This window comes from Rutidosis leptorrhynchoides, unplaced genomic scaffold (assembly GCF_046630445.1).
Source record: "Rutidosis leptorrhynchoides isolate AG116_Rl617_1_P2 unplaced genomic scaffold, CSIRO_AGI_Rlap_v1 contig285, whole genome shotgun sequence".
In the NCBI taxonomy this organism is placed as follows: domain Eukaryota; kingdom Viridiplantae; phylum Streptophyta; class Magnoliopsida; order Asterales; family Asteraceae; genus Rutidosis; species Rutidosis leptorrhynchoides.
This window is the reverse complement of record NW_027266530.1, coordinates 58,714-80,842: the sequence shown is the minus strand read 5'-3', so window position 1 is coordinate 80,842 and position 22,129 is coordinate 58,714. Positions and strand designations below refer to the sequence as shown.

The 22,129-nt window shown below is 34.4% G+C and overlaps 1 protein-coding gene and 3 pseudogenes across 1 annotated transcript; 3 read left to right on the top strand and 1 right to left on the bottom strand.

Annotated features, from left to right (window-relative positions):
- The first annotated feature begins 52 nt into the window (after positions 1 to 52).
- Positions 53 to 11,509, top strand: LOC139882576 (disease resistance protein RRS1-like; annotated as a pseudogene).
- Positions 11,510 to 13,692: 2,183 nt separating this feature from the next.
- On the bottom strand, positions 13,693 to 14,229 carry LOC139882578 (histone H2A.6). Its single transcript, XM_071866868.1, has 2 exons — positions 14,041 to 14,229; positions 13,693 to 13,830 (listed from the first exon to the last, which is right to left on the bottom strand). Exons 1-2 carry the CDS (start codon positions 14,227 to 14,229, stop codon positions 13,693 to 13,695), a joined length of 327 nt encoding a protein of 108 aa, XP_071722969.1.
- A 133-nt stretch (positions 14,230 to 14,362) lies between these two features.
- LOC139882575 (cytochrome P450 89A2-like) lies at positions 14,363 to 17,489 on the top strand (annotated as a pseudogene).
- A 2,932-nt stretch (positions 17,490 to 20,421) lies between these two features.
- On the top strand, positions 20,422 to 21,895 carry LOC139882574 (uncharacterized; annotated as a pseudogene).
- Positions 21,896 to 22,129: the final 234 nt, after the last annotated feature.

The following is a 22,129-nucleotide window of genomic DNA, read 5'->3' as shown; positions in this document are numbered from 1 at the left end:
ATGAATTATATAACCATGAAGATCACCGGTTGAAGCCCTATTGAATTCTGTCATGGCTAATCACTTTCTCCTTGATGCTGCCATTGTTTTCGTTTCGTTTCTTGTGATATTGTGCTTGGTAAAAATTAATAACAGAAGAAGACGCCAGGATTCCTCTGTTTTATTGTCAGAACCAACTTTTAATCCTCTCCATGGTCTTCCTCCTCCAAAAAACACGTTTGAAGTGTTCCTGAGCTTTAGAGGGGAAGATACGCGAAACAACTTTGTTGGGCATCTTTATGAAGCACTTGATCGCTGTGGGATCTACACTTTCAAAGATGACTTGAAGCTCAAGAGGGGCAAAACTATTGGCCTGAGCTCTTGGAAACTATTGAAAACTCCAGGTCTTCTATTGTGGTCTCTCGGAGAACTATGCTACTTCAGGTTGGTGCTTGGATGAGCTTGTAAAGATCGTTGAGTCCCATGATCGATTTGGACAAATAGTGGTGCCTGTATTTTACAACATTGATCCTTCCCATGTGAGAAATCAGACGGGTGTTTTCGAACAGGCCTTTCGTCAGCATCAAATATCAGACAAGGTGCTTCAATGGAAGGAAGCTCTTAGGAGGGTAGGTTCCATTTCTGGGTTTGATTCTCGTAATAGGTAATGAATCTCGATCTACAGGTTTGTTTCAGTTTCTAATTTTCAATTGTCATGCGTCCACCCTTCATGTTATTAGTATAATGTTTATTGTTGATAAAGTTAAAGGTTGTCTGTATACATGTGGAACAGGGATGAATCAGTACTTGTGAAGAACGTTGTACAAGAAATTTCAGACAAATTATTCTCCGAGTCTTCAAATGGTGATAAAGAATTAGTGGGAATGAGTTATCACATGGAACATGAACTCATTGCTGTTTACTAGTTCAGATGAAGTGCGAATGGTAGGTATTTGGGGAATGGGTGGTATAGGTAAGACAACTATCGCTAGAGCTCTTTATGATGAATTCTCTAAAAGTTACGATGGTAGATGCTTTGTTGCAAATATCAAAGATATTTTCAGAGAGGAGGACCTGAATTCTCTACACGAGAGATTTCTTTCTGAGATCTTATTGGACAGAAATTTGAATCTACGTTCTTTGGATGGTAGCCGCAATGTGATCAAGGATAGGTTATCACACAAAAAGGTTTTCATCGTCCTGGATGATGTTGATGATGTCAAACAGTTGGAGAGCTTTGCTCATAAGCATGATTGGTTTGGTCCTGGGAGTATAATCCTCATAACAACAAGAGACAGACATTTACTTGTTACAAATGAGTGAACTGTATCTATGAGGTGAAGACTCTAACGGAGAAAAAGTCACTTATTCTTTTTAAACAAAATGCCTTCCAACAAGACCATCCAACAGAAGATTATTTGGAGCTATCGATTGAATTTGTATATTATGCTAAAGGTCTTCCCTTGGCACTCAAAGTTTTGGGTTCGTTTCTGTATAAAAAGTCGATACATGAGTGGAAAAGTCAACTCCAGAAACTTAAAAGAATTCCTAATGCTGAAATTCAAGATGTTCTTAGGATAAGTTTTGATGGATTAGATTCTAATCAAAGGCTTTATTTCTTCACATTGCTTGCTTCTTCAATGAGGGACACAAAGATTCTACAACCAAAATCTTGGAAAAAAATGTGGCTTGTATCCAGATATCGACCTTAAAGTCCTCGTGGACAAATCTCTTATCACCATTTCGCATGATAGAGTATTGATGCATGATAAAATATTGATGCATGATCTGTTACAAGAACTGGGTCGGCATGTTGTTCACCAAGAGTCTGTTAATGAGCCAGGTAAGCGTAGCAGGTTATGGCTTCCCGAGGATGTCTGTGATGTACTCAAATATAACACGGTGAGATTAAATTTCCATTCATTATATATGTTGAAAATTATTTATTTTAAACCCATATTTGCGGTTTACATTCTTTACAAGAACTGGGTCAGGATGTTGCTCATCCACTTGGTTTTGATATATGATTATTATTAGGGGACTGAAGCCGTTGAAGCTATATTCCTAGACTTAGCGGACATTAATGTTTTCCAGTTGAACTCTGAATCCTTCAGAGGCATGCATAATCTGAGATTGCTGAAAATATATAGCTCTAGTTATGATAGAGGTAATGAGGAAAACTGTGAGGTTCAACTGCCTGGCAGCCTGACATTTTTGTCTGATAAACTGAGGTATCTCTACTGGTATAAATACCCTTTAAAATGCTTGCCATTCAAATTTCAGACAGAAAATCTCATTGAGCTCAACATGCCTTATAGCAAACTTCAGAGACCTTGGAAAGGAACTGAGGTATGCGTCGAGTTTGTTTTATACACTTTTGTCTACTTAACGTACCATCCGTGAAACTCATTATATCTTTTGTTTTTTCAGTATTTGATGAAGTTAAAGCGAATGGAATTTTGCCATTCTCAATACCTCAAGGATATTGGGGACTTATCACAAGCCCGAAATCTCGTAATTCTCAACCTTGAAGGGTGCTCAAGTTTGCAGAAGATTCATCCATCGATCAAGAATCTTGATAAACTTATTATTCTGAATCTCAAACATTGGCAAAAGCCTTAGAAGTCTTCCTCTTGGAGCCTACAATCTCTACTGGAACTTAAACTAAGTTATTGTAACCTTGTCAAATTGCCGGAAGGTCTTGTTGGTTTGGCACACTTAGAGATATTGGACCTGAGTGGAAATAATTTTGAAAGGTTTGATGTAAGCTTTGAACAGCTCTTGGGACTAAGGAAATGATACTAACAGATTGCATGATGCTTCAGTCAATATCAAAGCTTCCACCTAATATCAGAAGAGTAGATGCAGCTAATCGCAGGTCATTGCAGTCAGTATCAAGTTCAATTAGCAGACATGATAAAACGAAAGTGGCAAAATGCGACACCATGCATCTGGAAAACGTTTCATTTGTTAATTTGCAGTTGCTCTTTACGAATTGCTTCAATCTGAATGATATTTCAGTGGCAAATCTTCTGGCTGATTTGCTAGAGAGATTACAAGTTGATGCAGAGGCATTTCAAGAAGTAGTATGTTTCTTCTTCTCCCTCATTTTAGGCATCACTAGACAACGATTTACAAATTCTAGTTTTGATATGATCTTGACTTTATTCAAGACTAAAATTGACTTGTGGACTTGTGATTGTGGACATGTCCATATCTCCAACATTTGCGATTTTGTTTACCTAAGGCCTTGTATGTTCTCTTTGGCAGGGGGATTCTGTAGTCTACAATTGTCAACTGTATTACCCAGGATTATGTATTCCAAAGTCGTTTAGTCATCAGAATGTGGGATCTTCACTCACTATTCCGCAGCACCCCAACTCTCAAGTCATAGGTATTGTTGTCTGTGCAGTAGTCGCGTTTGACAGCAGCTGTTACCATGACATTGATTTCTATCTGAATTGCATTACCGGTCCAAGGAATCTAAGATTTTACGACTTCGGTCCATTTAGGAAAGGAATGACTTCTACAAACTCAGATCACACAATCATCGGTTTTGAAATTGGTAAACAGCCAGTGTACAGTACTCCAGGTTATAAGTTCACCAAGGAGAATGCCGTGGTGTCGTTTGATATTTTAAATAGTACTATAGGAGAAAATTCAAGATGTTGTAAGGTTGTGAAGTGCGGTGCACGCCTTGTGTACCGAACCACAAGCAGGAATGATCACAAGTACGACATCTCTATTTTGTAATCCAGGTTCTAGTCCATGGAGTGAGTACACTGATCATGAATTTAGAGGTCAGCTAAATTTGGTTTCTACCGACGCTGAACGTAACTCTCAGTGGCTTTCTGTACTTTTTAATTAATGAAAATGGCAATTAATATATGAAGTTCAAAAAATGCATCTCTGTGAAACACAGTTAAAAATACCAGAAAAACTATTGGGAAGAATGCCAGAGTCCATCATAAAGAGTTGAAGGACTGTTCAACCATCACGAATTTCGAGAGAATCGTTCATTCTCCATATCACAGGTGATGGACAACCTTCATTTTCGTAATTCCATTTTGCTTAATTTGACCGTTTCTCCATTTTCGTAATCCCTAGTATTGTTAGAGTCATCTTTATTCAGTTTGTTATAACAAGTCAGTGAGCTCATCCGTTGGACAGTAAGTCCGTATCTTTAAAAATTAATAATTTAAATATATCACATAAAAAATTATATAATAATTATTTATATTAAATATTATTAAATTAATGTAAATATTATATATAATGTAACTAATTAACTCTATATCAATTATAATTATAATGTAATTAATTAACTCTATATCAATTATAATTATATCAAAATCTACAATTGTAAAATTAAAAATTTAATTTATTTTCAAAAAAAAAATATTAAAAATTACATATTAAGATTTAATTTCATAATAAAATTTATAATTACATATAATCAATTTAGTTGTTCCTATTTTTTTTTCTAAAATTAATTATTCATATTGTTTGAAAAATAAGATATGCCCATTTTAATTAAGATTAAAAAAAATATAGCTGATTTTTATTAGGAATAATAGTTTAATAAAAAAGTTAGAAAAAATTAATATATATTATATTTTGATTATGAATTATTTTTTTAATCATATGCACGTTTGAATAAGGAAAAAGAATATATGTCCGTTTTAATTAATAATAAAAAAATATAATAAATTTTAATTAAAAAATATTTAATTATTTAAAAATAAAATTCACCAGTTTTAATAAAGAATAGGAAAAATATTGTAGCGAATTTTTATTAGGATTAATAGTTTAATAAAAAAATTAGAAAAAATAATATATATCATAATTTGATTAGGAATAATTTTGAATAATGTGATCATTTGAATAGGAAAAAATAAGACATGATCATAATCGTTTTAATTAGGAATGAGAAAAAATAATATAATGAATTTTAATTAAAAGAAATTATTTTATAAAAAAATTAAAAAATATATAGTGTATTATAATTTTATTAGAAATATTTTCTTAAATATTAGATAGGAAATTGATTAGGAATAAAATTATTATATTAGAAAAAAATAATTGGTAGAATTTTATTATGAATCATTATGTTTTTATTGTGTTTGATTTCTTAATTACAATAAGAAAAAAAATAATATCATTGACTCAAAATTATAACTTGAAACCTAATTAAATCCAAAATTTTAAAATATATGTGTTAAATTATTATTTATCAATAAAAATACATGTATCGATTTTGATTTGACAATAAAATTTGCAATTGAGTTTGCAATTGGAATAATTTTAAAATTGAAAAAAGTACTGCTATTGTCTATACAATTCAATGGGTCTGTCCGTTGGACAGGAAATCCGTACATTTAAAAATTAATAATTTAAATATATCATATGAATAATTATATAAAAATTATTTGCATTAAATACTATTAAATATATATATCAAATATTATATTAAAAGTAAATATTTTAACTTTATATCGATTATAATTATTTTGATTTTATTTCAAAATATACAATCCTATTAGAATTAAAATTTATTTCGTTTTTAAAAATAATAAATGTAGCAAAAAATAAAAGTCACATGCCAAAATTTATTTTAATAATAAAATTTATAATTACATCTATTGAATTTAATTGTTCCTATTGTTTGAAAAATAAAATATGCCCGTTTTAATTATGAATAAGAAAAAAAATATAGAAAAATTTTATTAGGAATAATAGTTTGATTAAAAAAATAGGAGAAAATAATATATATTGATTAGAAATATTTTTTTAAATAATATGATGTGTCCGTTTTAATTAGAATATGAAAAAATAATATGATGGATTTTAATTAAGAAAAATTAATATATAGTGTATTATTATTTTATTTAGAATAATTTTTTAAATAATAGATAGGAAAGAATTCATGTGTCAAATGTAATTCGCTAACAAAAAACTATGAGTCGAAATTAATTCGACAATAAAAGATATATATACATACATACATACATACATATATTTTATATATATACATGTATTTATATATGTTTTTTTTTAATTACGATGAATGAGAATAAAATTCGTAGAGAATAGATTTCTAATTTAGAATAAAATTATTATACTAGTAAAATATAATCAATAGAATTTTATTATGAATCGTTATATTTGTTGTTCCTGGTTAGAAAAGAAAAAAAAAATATCACTTATTTAAAATTATAACTTGATTCCTTATTCAACTCAAAGTTTTAAAATACATGTGTATTCGTTAATAAAACGTCATGTGTTGGATGTTGATTTGACCAAAAAAAAATTGTAATTGAAACAAATTTAAAATTAAAAGTCTCGATATTATCTATGTAAGATAAGATTGCAAATTCAATTGCAAATTTTTATTGTCAAATCAGTATCCGACACATGTGTTTTATCGATAAACAGTAATTTTGACACATGTATTTTAGAACTTTGAGTTTAATTAGGTTTCAAGTTACAATTTTAAGTCAATCATACACTATCTTTTTTCTAATTTTCGTATTTAACAATTTTTCCAATTAAAATCTATGATATTTATTTTTCCTATTCCTAATTTAAAACATGTACATCTTCTTTTTCCTATTCAAACGGGCATATTATTTAAAAAATTATTCAAAATCAGATTAAAATATATATTATTTTTAAATTTTTTTATTAAACTATTATTTCTAATAAAAATCCATTATATTATTTTTTCCTATTCCTAATTAAAACGGGCATATCTTATTTTTACAACAATAAGAACGACTAAATTGATTAGATAAAATTATAAATTTTAGTATGTAATCAAATCTTGATATGTAAATTTTATTTTTTACTATGTTTATTTTTTTTGAAAATAAAATAATTTTTTTAATTTTAATAGCATTGTAGATTTTTAAATAAAATCAAAATAATTATAATTAATATAAAAATTAAAATAATTCCCTTGATATGATATTTTGGCATATATTTAATAATATTTAATACAAATAATTATATATAATACAAATAATTATATATTAGTTAATTTTTTATGATATATTTAAATTATTAATTTTTCCGTCCAACGGACTGACCCACTCATTTGTAATTAACAATGTATGTTTCCTTGTTTCTTTCAAAAAACTATCAAGTTGCGACTTAACGAATAAATATTTCTAACAAAACTACAACTCCGGTAGGTATTAACAAAACATCAACTAGGGAATTTATAATTTGTAAACCAGCCTACAACTCGGAATTGGGCAACCCTAAACAAGCCTACAATTCGAAAATATTTTAACAAAACTACAACTCGGGAAGTTTTAATTTCTAAACAAGCCTAATACTCGGGAAATAAGGATCCTGAACCAGCCTACAACTCGGGAGTCAGTAAGCTCTAAATAAGCCTAAAACTCGGTATGTTTGATTGCTACTCGACACTGTTCCCCCTTAAAGAGCCAAAAAGGTAATTTAGTCCCTTATCATTTATAGAAAGTTTATTTGAGTCCTCAGAAATTTGGCGGCTATCGGCTAGATTAAAAAAGAATTTATATTCATTCCGCAGAATTTATATTCATTAAAAAAGAAAAAAAAAAGTCCGAAAATCTCTCTCTCTCTCCATGGCCAGTGGCCACCACGACCTTTCACTCTGCAGCATCAAAGATTGTTCAGAATTGAATTGACACTGGTGAAAATACCAGAAAAATTGTTGAGAAGAATGCCAGAGACCATCATAAAGAGTTGAAGGACCGTGATGTTACAATTTCAAACCAGAAGAACATTAACAAAAATAAGAAAAACTTGACCGCCGGCGACTCGCATAACATTGGAACATCTACTATACATGAAAATGATCATGGCGAGGTGGCCAACAACATCGAAGCTTCAATTTGATCAATGCAATCGCTGAATAAAAAGCCCTCTTTCGGAGGTAGTTTCTTGTATTTCCGATTTATCCATATTTATTCATACAAGTCAGCTTTGTATGGGCCTTGTGCGGTCTTCTACAAATGTCGATTACACTACCCAGGATGTTGTATACACCAAAGTGTATTCAGTATTCCGATACATGTTAACAATGAGGTCATGGGTATGCGCCATCGTGGCGTTTGACAGCAGTTAATTACCATGATAACAGTTTCATTCTGAGTTGCGGAATCACACCATCGATCACCCTACTTCTTTGGTCCATATTTCAGAAGAATGACTTCTATAAACTCAGAAAACATTGTAATAGGTTATCACATTGATGAACCTTTCCCCCTAACACCATGGTATTCTTTCCCCGGAAATGCCAGGATGGCGTTTGAAATCTCAGATACAATTACTGAAAAACCTCTCAGTTGTTGTAAGGTGTTGTCAACTGCGCTGCAAGCCTCGTGTTCGGTGTGGATCAGAAGTACGAAATCCGTTTTTATGTAATCCAGTTTCTAGTCCTTGATTGAGTACATTCATGAATTTAGAGCTAAAATCATTTGGATTTCTACAAAAGTAATTTGAATAAACTTGAATCAATTTGGTTTAGGTGAATTGAACTAGCGGCTGGTTCTGATGCAGTTTCGTCTAGAAAACCTGGTAGCTGACTTCCTTTCTGGCGCATGAGTCTATTCGGATAGCTTAATTATTCTTTTCTTCAGGTGGTTTGTCAGCGTACGAGATTTTCTATTAAGATAATTAGACCATGAAGTGCATATTCCTCATTAGTCATTAATACAATGTTGCTACTATTATTAAGGTTTGTCGACAGATCACACAAAATGGTCTTGATTTGTGTATTCATGGATAATGTATTCCTGGATCATAATTAAATGTATATATCTTGTGAGTTCCCATAGTGATTGATGTTTGATGTATTTATGTGCACCCATGATTTAGGAGTATTAATATACACTCTTCCGGCTCTTTCAACTTAGCTACGTGCTGATCCAGTGATCACATTAGAAAACTACAATTTACGGTATTCAAGTCCATATTGTTCTGTTCTTCAAATTAAAGTCCTATAGGAGCATCAGGAGTATACATATAACTGGCTGGCTCGGCACTTTCAAGCAATGTACACGAGCAGTCATAGCCCAAAAGACTTCAAGTCCATATTGTTCTGTTCTTCAAATCAAAATTTGGCTTTGGTAAGTTATATAGTAAGAATGTAAGATGATTAATCTGGTAGTGAAATTCCTATTGAATTCTCTCATGGCTATTCCCCTTCTCTTCTATGCTGCCATTTTCTTCTCTTCATTTCTTGTGTTATTGTTCTTAATCAATATTAACAAAACAAGAAGACGTCAGGATTCACTGTTTCATTTCCAGAGCCATCTTCTACTCCTCCCTCTGGTACCTTTGACGTGTTCTTGAGCTTCAGAGGGGAAGATACACGTAACAACTTCGTTGGGCATCTCTACGAAGCACTCAATCGTTGTGGGATATACACTTTTAAAGATGATAAGAGCTCAAAAAAGGCAAAACTATTGCGCCTGAGCTCTTGAAAACTATACAAGTCTCCAGATTTTCGGTTGTGGTACTCTCCGAGAATTATGCTTCCCGTTGGTCCTTAGATGAACTTGTAAAGATCATTGAGTCGCATGATCAATTTGGACAGATTGTGGTGCCTTTATTTTACTACATGGATCCTTCCCATGTGAGACATCAGACCGGGTGTTTCGAAAAGGCCTTTCGTCAGCATCGGAAATCAGACAAGGTGCTTCAATGGAGGAACGCTCTCACGAGGTGGCTTCCTTTCTGGGTTCAATTCTCGAAATTGGTAACGAAGCTCAATCTACAGCTCTGTTTTCTATTTCTAATTTTCAATTGTCAGTCATGCGTGCAGCAATCCTGATCAGTAAGAAATTATTAATGTTCATGAAAGTAAAGGTTCTCTGTATACTGTGAACAGGGATGAGTCGGTGCTTGTTAAGCATGTTGCTCGAGACATTTCAGACAAATTATTCTCCGAGTCTTCAAATGATGATTCTGAATTAGTGGGAATGGGTCACCACATAAAGAAGAATGAACGCTTTACTGAGTAGCGATTCAGATGGAGTACGAATGATAGGTATTTGGGGAATGGGAGGTATAGGGAAGACAACCATTTCAAGAGCTGTTTATGATAGATTCTCTAGTAATTATGATGGTAGATGCTATGTAGCAAATGTCAAAGATATTTTCCGAAAAGAGGACCTGAGTTCTCTAATTGAGAGATTTCTTTGTGAGATCTTGATGGACAGAGATTTGAATCTACGCTCTTTGGATGGTGGCCACAATCAATAAGGATAGGTTATCTCGCAAAAAGGTTTTTATCGTCCTTGATGATGTCGATGATGTCAAACAGTTGAAGAGCTTTGCTGATAAGCTCAACTGGTTTGGTCCCGGAAGTAGAATGCTTATAACAACACGAGACAAACATTTGCTTGTTACACATGGAGTTGATCTTATCTAAAGGTGGAGACTCTAGTACACAAAGAAGCACTTCAGTTTTTTAAACAGTATGCCTTCAAACAAGATCATGCATCAGCAGATTATTCGAAGCTTTCGAAAGAGTTTGTATATTATGCTAAAGGTCTTCCATTGGCACTCAAAGTTTGGTTCGTTTCTGGATAAAAAGTCGATACCTGAGTGGATAAAGTCAACTCAATAAACTTAAAAGCATTCCTAGCACAGAAATTCAAGATGTACTCGGGATAAGTTTTGATGGATTAGATTATGATCAAAAGGCTATATTTCTTCACATAGCTTACTTCTTCAATATGGAAAACAGCGATTCTGCAGCCAACATCATGGAAACGTGTGACTTCTTTCCTGGAATTGATCTTAAAGCTCTTGTGGACAAGGCTCTTATCTCCATTTCTCAACGCGGAATCATATCGATGCATGATCTGATACAAGAACTGGGTCGGGATGTCGTTCACCAAGAGTCTGTTAATGAGCCCGGCAAGCGTAGCAGGTTATGGCTACCTGAAGGTGTCTGTCATGTACTCAAATATAACAAGGTCAGACCAAATGCATTTATTTTATTGAAAAGGTTTCGTTTTAGATGTCTGTTTGTTTCAATAAATGCTCATCTACTTCGTTTTGATATGTGTTATTATTAGGGGACTGAAGCAGTTGAAGCTATATTCCTAGTATTGTCGGATATTATAGATTTTCAGTTGAATTATAAATCTTCAGTGGCATGAATAATCTGAAGTTGTTGAAAATCTATAGCTCTAACCATAACCAAGACGTTGAGGAAAACTGTTTGGTTCAAATGTCTGGCAGCAGCCTGAAATTTTACGGTATTTCTACTGGTATAACTACCCTTTGGAATCTTTGCCATCCAAGTTTCATCCAGAAAATCTCATTGAACTTAACATGGCTTATAGCGAACTTGAGCGACTATGGGAAGGAACTCAGGTATATGCGTCGATTTTGTTTTATTTATTATCATTCTTCTTGGTCATCTGGGAAGCTCACTCTATCTTTTGTTTTTTTGCAGAATCTTATGAAGTTAAAACGAATGGAACTTGGATATTCTGAGGACCTCAAGAATATTGGGGACTTATAACAAGCCTGGAATCTTGAGATCCTAAACCTTGAAGGTCGCATAAGTTTGCAGGAGATTCATGCGTCAATCAAACAGCTTGATAAGCTTATTATCCTGAATCTCAGAGACTGCAAAAAACCTTAGAAGTCCTCCTGAGACTGCTAAATTAGCATCACTTGAAGATCTTACTCTCTCGGGCTGCTCTTACATTGAAAATCTTACTGGATTCCCAGAAACATGAAGCATCTTCGTTTAGATTCGACTTCAATCGATGAGTTTCCGCAATTTAATAAACAACCGCTTGAGCTTGTTACACTAAGTTTAAAGGACTGCAAGTTTCTATCCAATCTTCCACCACGGTTCATTGGTTTCAACTCGCTCACACAACTGACTCTCTCAGGTTGCTCAAAAATCACTGAACTGCTGGAAAATATTGGAGATTTGTCTTCTTTGGCGAGTTTAGAAGCAGGGGGACTAAGAATAAATCGGATTACCATCCTCTCTCCAACATGGGGAAGCCTAAAAAAACTGTCATTATGTGGCTCCAAAATGAAGATTCTACAGGTTCACTGTTGCCATCTCGTGGAGGTCTACATTCTCTACTAGAACTGAAGCTAAGTGACTGTAACCTTGTCGAATTTCTGGAAGGTCTTGCTGGCTTGTCACGCTTATATTGGACCTAAGCAGAAACAATTTTGACAGAATTGATGTAAGCTTTGAACAATTGAAGGGAAATAATTCTGACGGATTGCAAGATGCTTGCGGTCAATATCAAAGCTTCCACCTAACCTCAGAAGAGTAGATGCGAGCAATTGCAGGTCATTGGAGTCCGTGTCAAATTTGTTAAGTGGACAGGCTCAAAGGAAAGTGGACAATTGCAGGTCCTCGGAGTCTGTGTTAAGTTCAGAGTTGATTTTCACAAATTGCTTGAATGTGAATGATATTTCAGTGACAAATCTTTTGGCTGATTTGCTAGAGAGATTACAAGTTGACGGAGAGGTAGCACTAGAGCCTAGGCAACAAGTATGTTTCTTCTTCTTCTTATTCTCTCCCTTCCTTTAGGGTATGTGATTTTGTTTACCTAATTAGGCCTTGTAAGTATGTTATGTTCTCTTTGCAGAGGTTTATAAAGACTACTTATGTCAACTGTATTACCCAGGAAGTTGTATACCAGAGTGGTTCACTCACCAGAATGAAGGATTTAATCTAAACTCACTATTCAGCTGCTTCCCGACTCTAAAGTGATAGGAGTTGTTGTGTGTGCTGTCGTGGCATTTGAGAGCAGTGACGACGACATTGATTTCTATCCGAGTTGCTATTTAGGTCTCCTGAAATCACTCTACCACTTCGGTCCATTTAACAAAGGAAGGACTTGCTCTATGAACACAAATCACATGGTCTTAGGTTATCAAATCGATAAACGATCTATCCTAAGACCAGGCTATAATAATGCGTACACCAAGGATACCGTGCTTTGTTTGCAATCTCAGTTAAAAGCAGAACTAATGGTAATAAAATCCTCGATGTTGTTGTAAGATTGTCAAGTGCGGTGCACACCTCTTGTACCAAAACCGAAAGCGAGACGGATTAGAAAGACAGGTTACTACTTGGATGCAAATTTTTACATATAAATTATATGTAAAAATTTGCATTTAATTTGAGACGGAGGTAGTATTTTACAATCCAAAATTAAACAGATTGTTGTTAAGTGAAGTTCGACGACTGCTTCGAAACACGTTTACATATTCTCAAATCAAAATTAAACAGATTGTTGTTAAGTCAAGATTCAAGATTGCAACTTTAATCAAATGGTAGAATCTAAACATCTTAGTACACAGCCTACCAATCAAGAAAGAGAAAAGAAGTGACAATATAATAACTGAAAGATGGCATTAAAATAGATAAGAATTTGTGACTTAATAGATGGATTGATTGATTGTTAACAGGATGATGAAACAAACTAATCTAAAACCATACCTCCTACTAAGAGATAAACAACCAGACAAAGTCGCTAAACCACCTAAGATTGCAAAAATATAGAGAAGATAAAGCTAAAAACCAAACACTTTGTGACATAACGTAGTACTGTGTGAGCAAATCAAGCTTCTGTCCATTTTATCTTCACATTCATTTTTAATCCTCCTCAGGTGCAGCCTTAGAAGTTCCTGTCTTCTTGGGAAGAAGAAGGTTGTGAATGTTGGGCATCACACACCATTAGCAATGGTGACATCTCCCAATAGCTTGCTCAGTTCTTCATCATTCCTCACAGCTAGCTGGATATGACGCGGCACGATACGTGTCTTCTTGTTGTCTCTTGCAGCATTACCAGCTAACTCAAGAACCTATACAGAAATCAAACATAAGTAATTTGTCCCAATTCAAAGAAACCCTATCATAACATGATTGAATACGAAATTATGTCAAAAAAATCATTTTTTAATGAAACCTAAATCCATGATTGAAAAAGCTAGCAACCCAATTGAATAAACAGAAACCCTAGATCGCTAATAGACAGATGAGTAATTAGAAGTGTGAGAAGGCCGGAATTATACCTCAGCGGCGAGATACTCAAGAACAGCGGCGAGGTAGACGGGAGCGCCGGCGCCGACCCTCTCGGCGTATTTGCCGGCTTTGAGAAAACGCGCGATACGGCCGACGGGGAATTGTAGCCCTGCTTTGCTGCTACGCGACGTAGCCTTCTTTGCTGCTCCCGATCCCAAAGTCTTGCCTCTTCCGGCCATTTCGAATTCTGATTAATTGCTCGACAAAAGATTACACCTCTCACGAAAGATTTAAATGGAAGGAAAGCTTATTAGAAAATGAGAGAAGGGTTGGGGTTATTATATAGGAAGAGCATAAGTGGAGTATAAGCCAATGGTGTCGAGGTACGCGGATCGCTATTATAAACCGTTAGATCTTAAATAAATGTACGCTGAGGATTAAATCTTCATGTGCGCAATGATTATTCAAATGGCCGCCAAACGCCCAAACCCATTAGTGGTCCCTCATATTTCAACAATTGATGTCGATAACCCCTTCTCATTCAAATTAACTAAGAAACCCCTAGCGTTTACTAGATGAAATCTTTATGGTCCATCACCCTTAGTTTCTGCCGATTTGGCATCCGGTCAGCTCTATATTTTATCAGAATCTTGAACATGGCGACTGATGTGGTACAAAATATTATTAAAAACACTTAAGTCTCCAAGTTTGTTAAGTAAATTTGAAATGGCACATTAAATTATTATACTTATTTACATAAAATGTCCTTACTGTCTTACTACTTGGATCATATAAGTTTTTTTTAAGGATTTTATTAAGCATGTTTTGAAAATCGAAGACTTTAGAACGAAGAGAAAAGAAATTTAGTATATTAGAGAGAGAAGGCTGAACATTTGTTCTATTTGGAATGAAGGAATTCATTTCATATTTTCAAGCATTTATTTGAAAGGGCATGTTTCGTAAAATGTAAAAGTCTAAAGATATCCATTTATAGATATTTTATTAACACATAACGTAAAGTGAAATTTTAAAAAATTATACGTAAGTGAGATTTATTTAAGTGAAAATAAAAATATATTATTAAAATTTTGTCTAAATTAAATGTTATCATTGGCAACTAATTAACAAACCTATAATCAATGAACAACAAATAAAACAATGGTTCTATTGAGAAGTAATTTATAAGTTTAAGTGTGCGTACAACTTAAAGAAATTTTCTATAAAGAAGCAATTACAAGATTGATTAAATCGAAATTTTTACTAGGTACAAATATTTTTGAATGCACCTAAAATACAAAATATCGTATATAATGATAAAGGGGCAGTGATTATAAATATTTTTGAATTTCTTTAAAAAAGAAACTATTGAAATCTTTAATATTATGTATTTGACTTCAAATAGAGATTTATAGGATACGATTAATAATAAGATAAGATCAACATTTGATGATCGAGACTCGAGAGGTTGAAGAAAAATCCATATTAAGATCAATTCCATTTTCTTTACTATACTTGCACTTTTTTACTGTGGGATTTCCTTTAGGAACAATAGAATGCAAACATTGAAAATTTCCATATTCTTTTCCACAATTTAAAATAGTACGTTAAGGCACCACAGTGAACATGGACTTAATTATAGTGAAAATGAAGAAACTAATAAATGGAAAATTTTCTCAATAGTCTCTTATCGCTGAAGAAACATTAATCCATAACTGAAAACAGTGCATTTATAGCGAAGTAAATGGAAAGTTTCATTGTTGACCATAATTCATGAATTCTTAGTTTCTAGAACTTATTTAATCTTAAAAGGAATTTCTATATGATATTGAAAAAAAAAAGAGGAAATTTCTATCGGAAAAAACATGGAAATGGCCCCATGATTTGTGAACATATATGGCACCCGCACAATATAAATTACTTCAGATTTCATCATTATCAAATATATATTCCTACAACTAATAAACCTAGTCAGGGAACTCTGGTTTATAATCCTAATCTCTATCTCCATTTCTCTTCTACTCAAAGCCACTATCAATCTCTTTTCTCCTTCGGGGAACCTCCTTCCTCCGGGAACCCCAAACTTTTCCCATCATTGGTACTTTTCTATGGCTTCGGATACCTCCCATCAAAATCAAAGCAATCCTACGCTATCTCCATTCGAAACTAGGCCCGATTATCACGCTCCAGATCGGGACCCGACCTACAATCTTTATATCCGACATGTCCATAGTCCATAAAGTTTTAGTTTAAAACGGTGCCGTATTTGCCGACAGGCCTCCGGCTACCACAACCGTTAAAGTTTCTACCTGCAATCAACACAACATCAACTCCTCATCATACGGTCCTATGTGGCGTGCTCTCCGGCTTAACCTGACGGAGCAAATACTCCATCCTTGTCGGGTCAAGAATTATTCTCCTGCCCGTAAATGGGTATTGGATATCTTGCTGGATTCTTTCAAACCCAATTCGGGTCGGGCGAGCCCGTTTTGGTCATGGATAATTTCCAATACTCCATGTTTTGTTTGCTTGTTCTGATGTGCTTTGGCGATAAGCTAGACAAGAAGCAAATCAAGGAAATTGAATACATCCATCAGAAGAATCTATTGAATTTTCATCGGTTTAACGTACTCAATTTCTGGCTCGGATTGATGAAGATCCTAATGCCTAAACGTTGGCAGGAATTTCACGAGCTTAATCAAGAAACGGAGTATGTTCTTTTGCCTCTAATCAGGGCAAGAAAAAAATCGAGAAATTCAGATTCCAACGACGAGCACGTGTCATCATATGTGGATTCTCTTCTAGAATTAGAGCTTCCTGAGGAGAATAATCGAAAACTCCACGAAAGAGAAATCGTCGTCTTATGTTCAGAGTTCCTCAGTGCAGGGACCGACTAAACATCAACGGCTTTACAATGGATCATGGCAAAATTGGTGAAAAACCAAGAATCCAAGACAAGTTATTTACTGAAATCAAAGCTGTCGTCTTCCACGAAGACGAAGAAGTGGAAGAGGAAGTTTTATCGAAGATGCGGTATTTGAAGGCAATAGTTCTAGAAGGTTTCAGGAGACACCCACCGGAACATTTTCTTTTGCCACACGCAGTGACGGAGGATTTAGTCCTAAATGGTCATGTACTGCCGAAAAATGCTACCATCAATTTCGTGGTTGCGGAGATGGGTTGGGACCCTAAAGTGTGAGACGATCCGATGGAGTTTAAGCCCGAGAGGTTTTTAAAGGATGATAAAGTGTTTGATGTTACAGGGAGTCGAGAAATTAAGATGATGCCGTTTGGTGTCGGAAGAAGGATTTATCCTGCTCGTGGATTGGCAATGCTTCATTTAAAATACTTTGTGGCTAATTTGATTTGGAATTTCAAATGGGAAGCTGTCCATGGAGATGAGATTAGTTTAGAGGAGAAGGAAGCTTTTACTGTTGTCACGAAACATCCATTGATGGCTCGAATTTCTCCTAGGTTTGTCGAACATCGCCTGCGGCCATAGGCCTATGGATCGAGATTAATTGTTCGCTTCTTTTATGGATGTCTATTATGAATGTCTAAATAAAATTTGCATTTGAATTCTGTTTTAAATTCTTCATAGATGGAGGTATTAATTCGATCTTTGTATGGTTTTGTATAGCTCGAAATGAGATTTCTTAAATCAGTTTATAGTCCCACCTCTTACGCCCACATCCCTGTTGTAAAGAGCCTCTAGCATAGATGGTTTCTCGATGCACCAAGGCTTGTGAAGAACCAATTAATTTTGAATAAGCCTAATTGATGTTATTAAGTTTACAACTCGGTCATATTTGAACAAGCCTACAAGTCAATATAATGTTAATAAGGCTACAACTCGGTCAGTATTGATTAAGCCTACAACACGTTATCAAGATAATTGAACAAAGTACGAGTCAGAAGAGATGTAAGTTCTCATGGAGCTGATATTAAGAGATGACAATTCTATCCGAATCCGGGAAGATCCATTATTTCTTTCTCCATCATAGATCAGATTTGAAGGGCGAAAATTCGCCATAGAGATGGATAGAAAAAAATTATCCTCTTCACAAATGGAGACGGAGACGGAGACGGATATGAAATTTTATCCATGAATATCCGCTCCCAAGTAGTCGAGAAGGTTCTTTCCAATTCAATAAAAGATTGTTATAGTGACTTTCTATTATTTGTTAAGTTATACTCCTTCCGTCCCTAATTAACTGTCACAATTTTTATATACAGTTGAAACTCTTTAAATTAATACTGTCGAGATCGGAAAAATTTATTATTTAAGCGACGTATTAATTTATCGATATATGATTTTATTTAAAAATGTAAGCCGGGACCGAGAATTTTTTTATTTTAGCGAGATATTATTTTATCGAGATCATACTGTAAAATGTATAAAAAATGTGACAATTAATTAGGGACGAAAATAACATTAATTTATTTTAAAAACGTTTAATGTAACAATTAAATAATTAATATAGCTATTGTTGCTTGATAAAGAAAATGTTTCAATTAGTTTATTTCATTTTTCATTTATTTAATTTTAAATTTCTACCAAAACCGATGAATAAAGAAAATCCATGGATATTCATGAATACCTATTACCCGATATGAATGTGGGGACGGAAGTATTTTTTTATCCATCACGAATATGGAAGCGGGGATGGAGAGTGATTATTCTAAACGGATGCGGAGGTTGTGATAGTACTATCCACCTTGACTCTGCTCTATTTCCATCCCTAAACGAGAATACAACTCGGAACCTACAAATAGACCAACTTTGAATAAGCCTACAAGTTAGTACGATGTTATTAAGGCTACAAGTCGGTCAGAATTGAACAAGCCTACAAGTCGGCATGATGTCATTTAGGCTACAACTCGGTCAGATTTGAACAAGCCTACAACACGTTATCAAGATAAAATGCACAAAGTACAAGTCGGATGAGATGTAAGGTTTGAACAAGGTTACAACTCGGAACCTACAAGTTGCAAGTTTGTCAACATTGAACAAGCCTACAAGTCTGTATGATGTTTTTAAGGCTACAACTCAGTCAGATTTGAACAAGACTACAAGTCGGTATAATTTTAATAAGGATACAACTCGGTCAGCTTTGAGTAAGTCTACAGCTCGTTATTAAGATAAGTGGAACAAAGTACAAGTCGGAAGAGATGTAAGGTCTGAACGAGCCTACAACTCGGAACCTACAAATAAAAATAAATTCTAGTCTTTTATTACAATCCTCCCTCTCCAAACGACCAAACCTCTTCTTCAATGAATTCGTTCTCTCTTTTTTTTTTTTCTTTTTTTTTTTTCAAAATGGTGATAACAACACAATAAGCCATAATCCGTCAGCAAACCAAAATATGTATTCTTCTCGTCTACAAGATGATAATTTCTCATTCTGCACCAATGGCAATATAATTGGTCTGATCGATCACATTTAAGCTTCATCATCTCTGCATTCTTGACATCTGATGTTGGTTGTGTTGCATAAATGGAACTGTACATCTGCTAATCAGGGAAAAAATTAATCATAAGCTTAGCAACCAACATCAACATGGACGACGTTATATAAGCACGAGGAAGCTCATGATTTCAAAGTGGATAGAATAGAAGGTGTCGTTGTTTAATAATCCTCTCTTTTTGGGTCTGGCTGAGTTTCAAGAATTTTAATTTTTATTGCACGCAACTTGTTCGATGAAAGTTGTCAAACAATGTTTTAATGAAAACCTATAACATAGTAATAATTTATTTTTCTGGGTTCTCATTTCTCACTTGTTCGATGAATGTTGTCAAACAATGTTTTAATGAAAACCTATTTTGAAAAGGAAAAGAGAAAAACAGAGAGGAGATAGACGAGAGAGAAGTGTGGATGGGAGGAAGAGAGAACTGGCCCCACTTTAATTGTTTTTTTTCCTAAAAGTGCCATGTCAGCATATGTTGGTAAGTTAACGAGTGTTAACCGCCACATCAGCTTCCCGTAACAGCCATAATAAAGTTGAGGTAGTACAGACGTAACAAATGAAATAGTTCAAGTACGACAATGACAATGGAAAAGTTTGCATAGTTTAAGTACGATCTATGTAATAATTAATAATTTTTATTAAAGAGTAAAAGATATTTTTTTTTTCCGTCTGAAAATAGATGTAAATAAATTATATATAAAAATTTGTATTTATTACGAGATGGAGGTTCTGTTTGAGTAATCTGTAAATATCAGCATTTATGAGGGTACAGTGGACCTTTGTTGGTTGTCGATTGCCGATACCACTTTCTATCTTCTTTTAAGTCCTTTGATTCGACCTCCCCTCTTTCAAATCTAGGAAGGAAGTAAACTAGGGGGCAGGGAAAACACACATCAAAGTTAAGTTAGTCTGGTATGTGTTTGACAATATGCCGCACTGAAGTTTTCTAGAGAGAGATATGGATGATGTTAGTATTAATAAAAGCAAAAGAATGCCAACAACATTTTGGGTTCTCATTGAAGAAATCATTACATTGCAAATCAGATGCACAAGATGTACACAGTCCGAAATCGAGGAAGAGATTGAATACAATCTCAACAAGGAAAATAGGAGGAGGTGGAAGGTCAGGTTGTTCGAGATCAATAGCAAATCTTAAAGATGTTGTCATTCATGGAAGCAAGAGGCATTTTGAGGACAAGCCACCAAGTTGCAGCCCTAGATCTATTGGTAGTAGTGAATTCTTAAACCCAATTACACATGAAGTCATTCTCAGTAATTCTACTTGTGAGCTCAAAATTACAGGCTTCAATGGCGGATTCCAAGAAGGTAATAATAACAATGGCGGCGGCTTTGTTGGTACGTTAAGACCCGGAACACCAGGGCCTGGTGGACAACAAACCATGCATTGCTTCAATCCTACTTTTAGGACTTGTAATAGTAATAATACTACTCCTCCAAGGAAGTCTCCATTTTTATTGGGAGAGAGAGATTCAAGCATTAATAGAGTATCTCTTGACGCTGATTCTAATTGTGGGTCTTCTTCTGCAACTCTGACTTGTCACAAATGTGGAGAGAATTTTACTAAATGGGATGCTGCTGAAGAACATCACCTATCCAAGCATGCTGGTATTTATTTTTAATTAATTAGCTACTTAATTTGAATGATTTATGTTTCTTTTCTATGGAGTTAGATAGATGGTTTGTTTAGCAAGAATACGATACTTAATTCGTTTTTTGGTTTATTTTCTTAGAACATTTTGAGTCAGATGTCTGATCTTTGGTTGTTTTTCCAGTTACTGAACTTGTGGAAGGGGACTCATCTAGGAAAATTGTCGAAATAATATGCCGAACAAGCTGGCTAAATCTGAGAGCAATTGTGGTAGGATAGAGAGAGTTTTGAAAGTTCACAATATGCAGAAAACTCTAGCTAGATTTGAAGAATACAGAGAAATGGTTAAAATTAAAGCAAGCAAACTCCCCAAGAAACATCCTAGATGCCTGGCTGACGGTAATGAGCTTTTAAGGTTTTATGGAACAACTGTCGCCTGCTCTCTCGGCCAAAATGGTTCCTCAAGTTTATGCTCATCGGGAAAATGTAGCGTATGTCGGATTATTAGAAATGGATTCTCTGCAAAGAAAGATCAGTTGACGAGTGGAGTCGGAGTGTTTACAACTTCTACGAGTGGAAGAGCTTTCGAATCCATCGAAACCCTTAAAGAAGAAGATGACCCTGCTGGCATAACTAAGAAAGCATTGATTGTGTGCAGAGTGATTGCAGGAAGAGTTCATAGGCCTTTGGAGAACATACAAGAAATGGAAGGGCAAAAAGGGTTCGATTCATTAGCTGGGAAAGTTGGTCTATATTCAAATATAGAGGAGCTTTATCTTTTAAATGCTAGAGCTCTCCTTCCTTGCTTCGTGGTAATCTGCAAACCTTAACCAAAAAACATTGCTCATAACTATGATATTGATTGGCGTTCCTTCTTTTCTAAGAAGGATTTCGATATGTTGGTGCTTGCCTATTCTAGCATTACCATATAAGCATGTTCTTGTTGGTGTATATTCATCCGTAGTGGAAATGATATTGATGAAAACCTTTGATAGAATTTGCTTTTCCAGTATATGTGTATGTACATTACTCATGATGTGCATTGTAATTGTAAGGTGTAATAC

What these genes read in the sequence shown, in the direction of transcription:
- LOC139882578 (XM_071866868.1), bottom strand. Translation starts at nt 14,229, where the DNA reads ATGGCCGGAAGAGGCAAGACTTTGGGATCGGGAGCAGCAAAGAAGGCT. An exon ending in TTGAGTATCTCGCCGCTGAG is followed by an intron (nt 13,831 to 14,040) that starts GTATAATTCCGG and finishes ATTTCTGTATAG; the next exon opens with GTTCTTGAGTTAGCTGGTAA.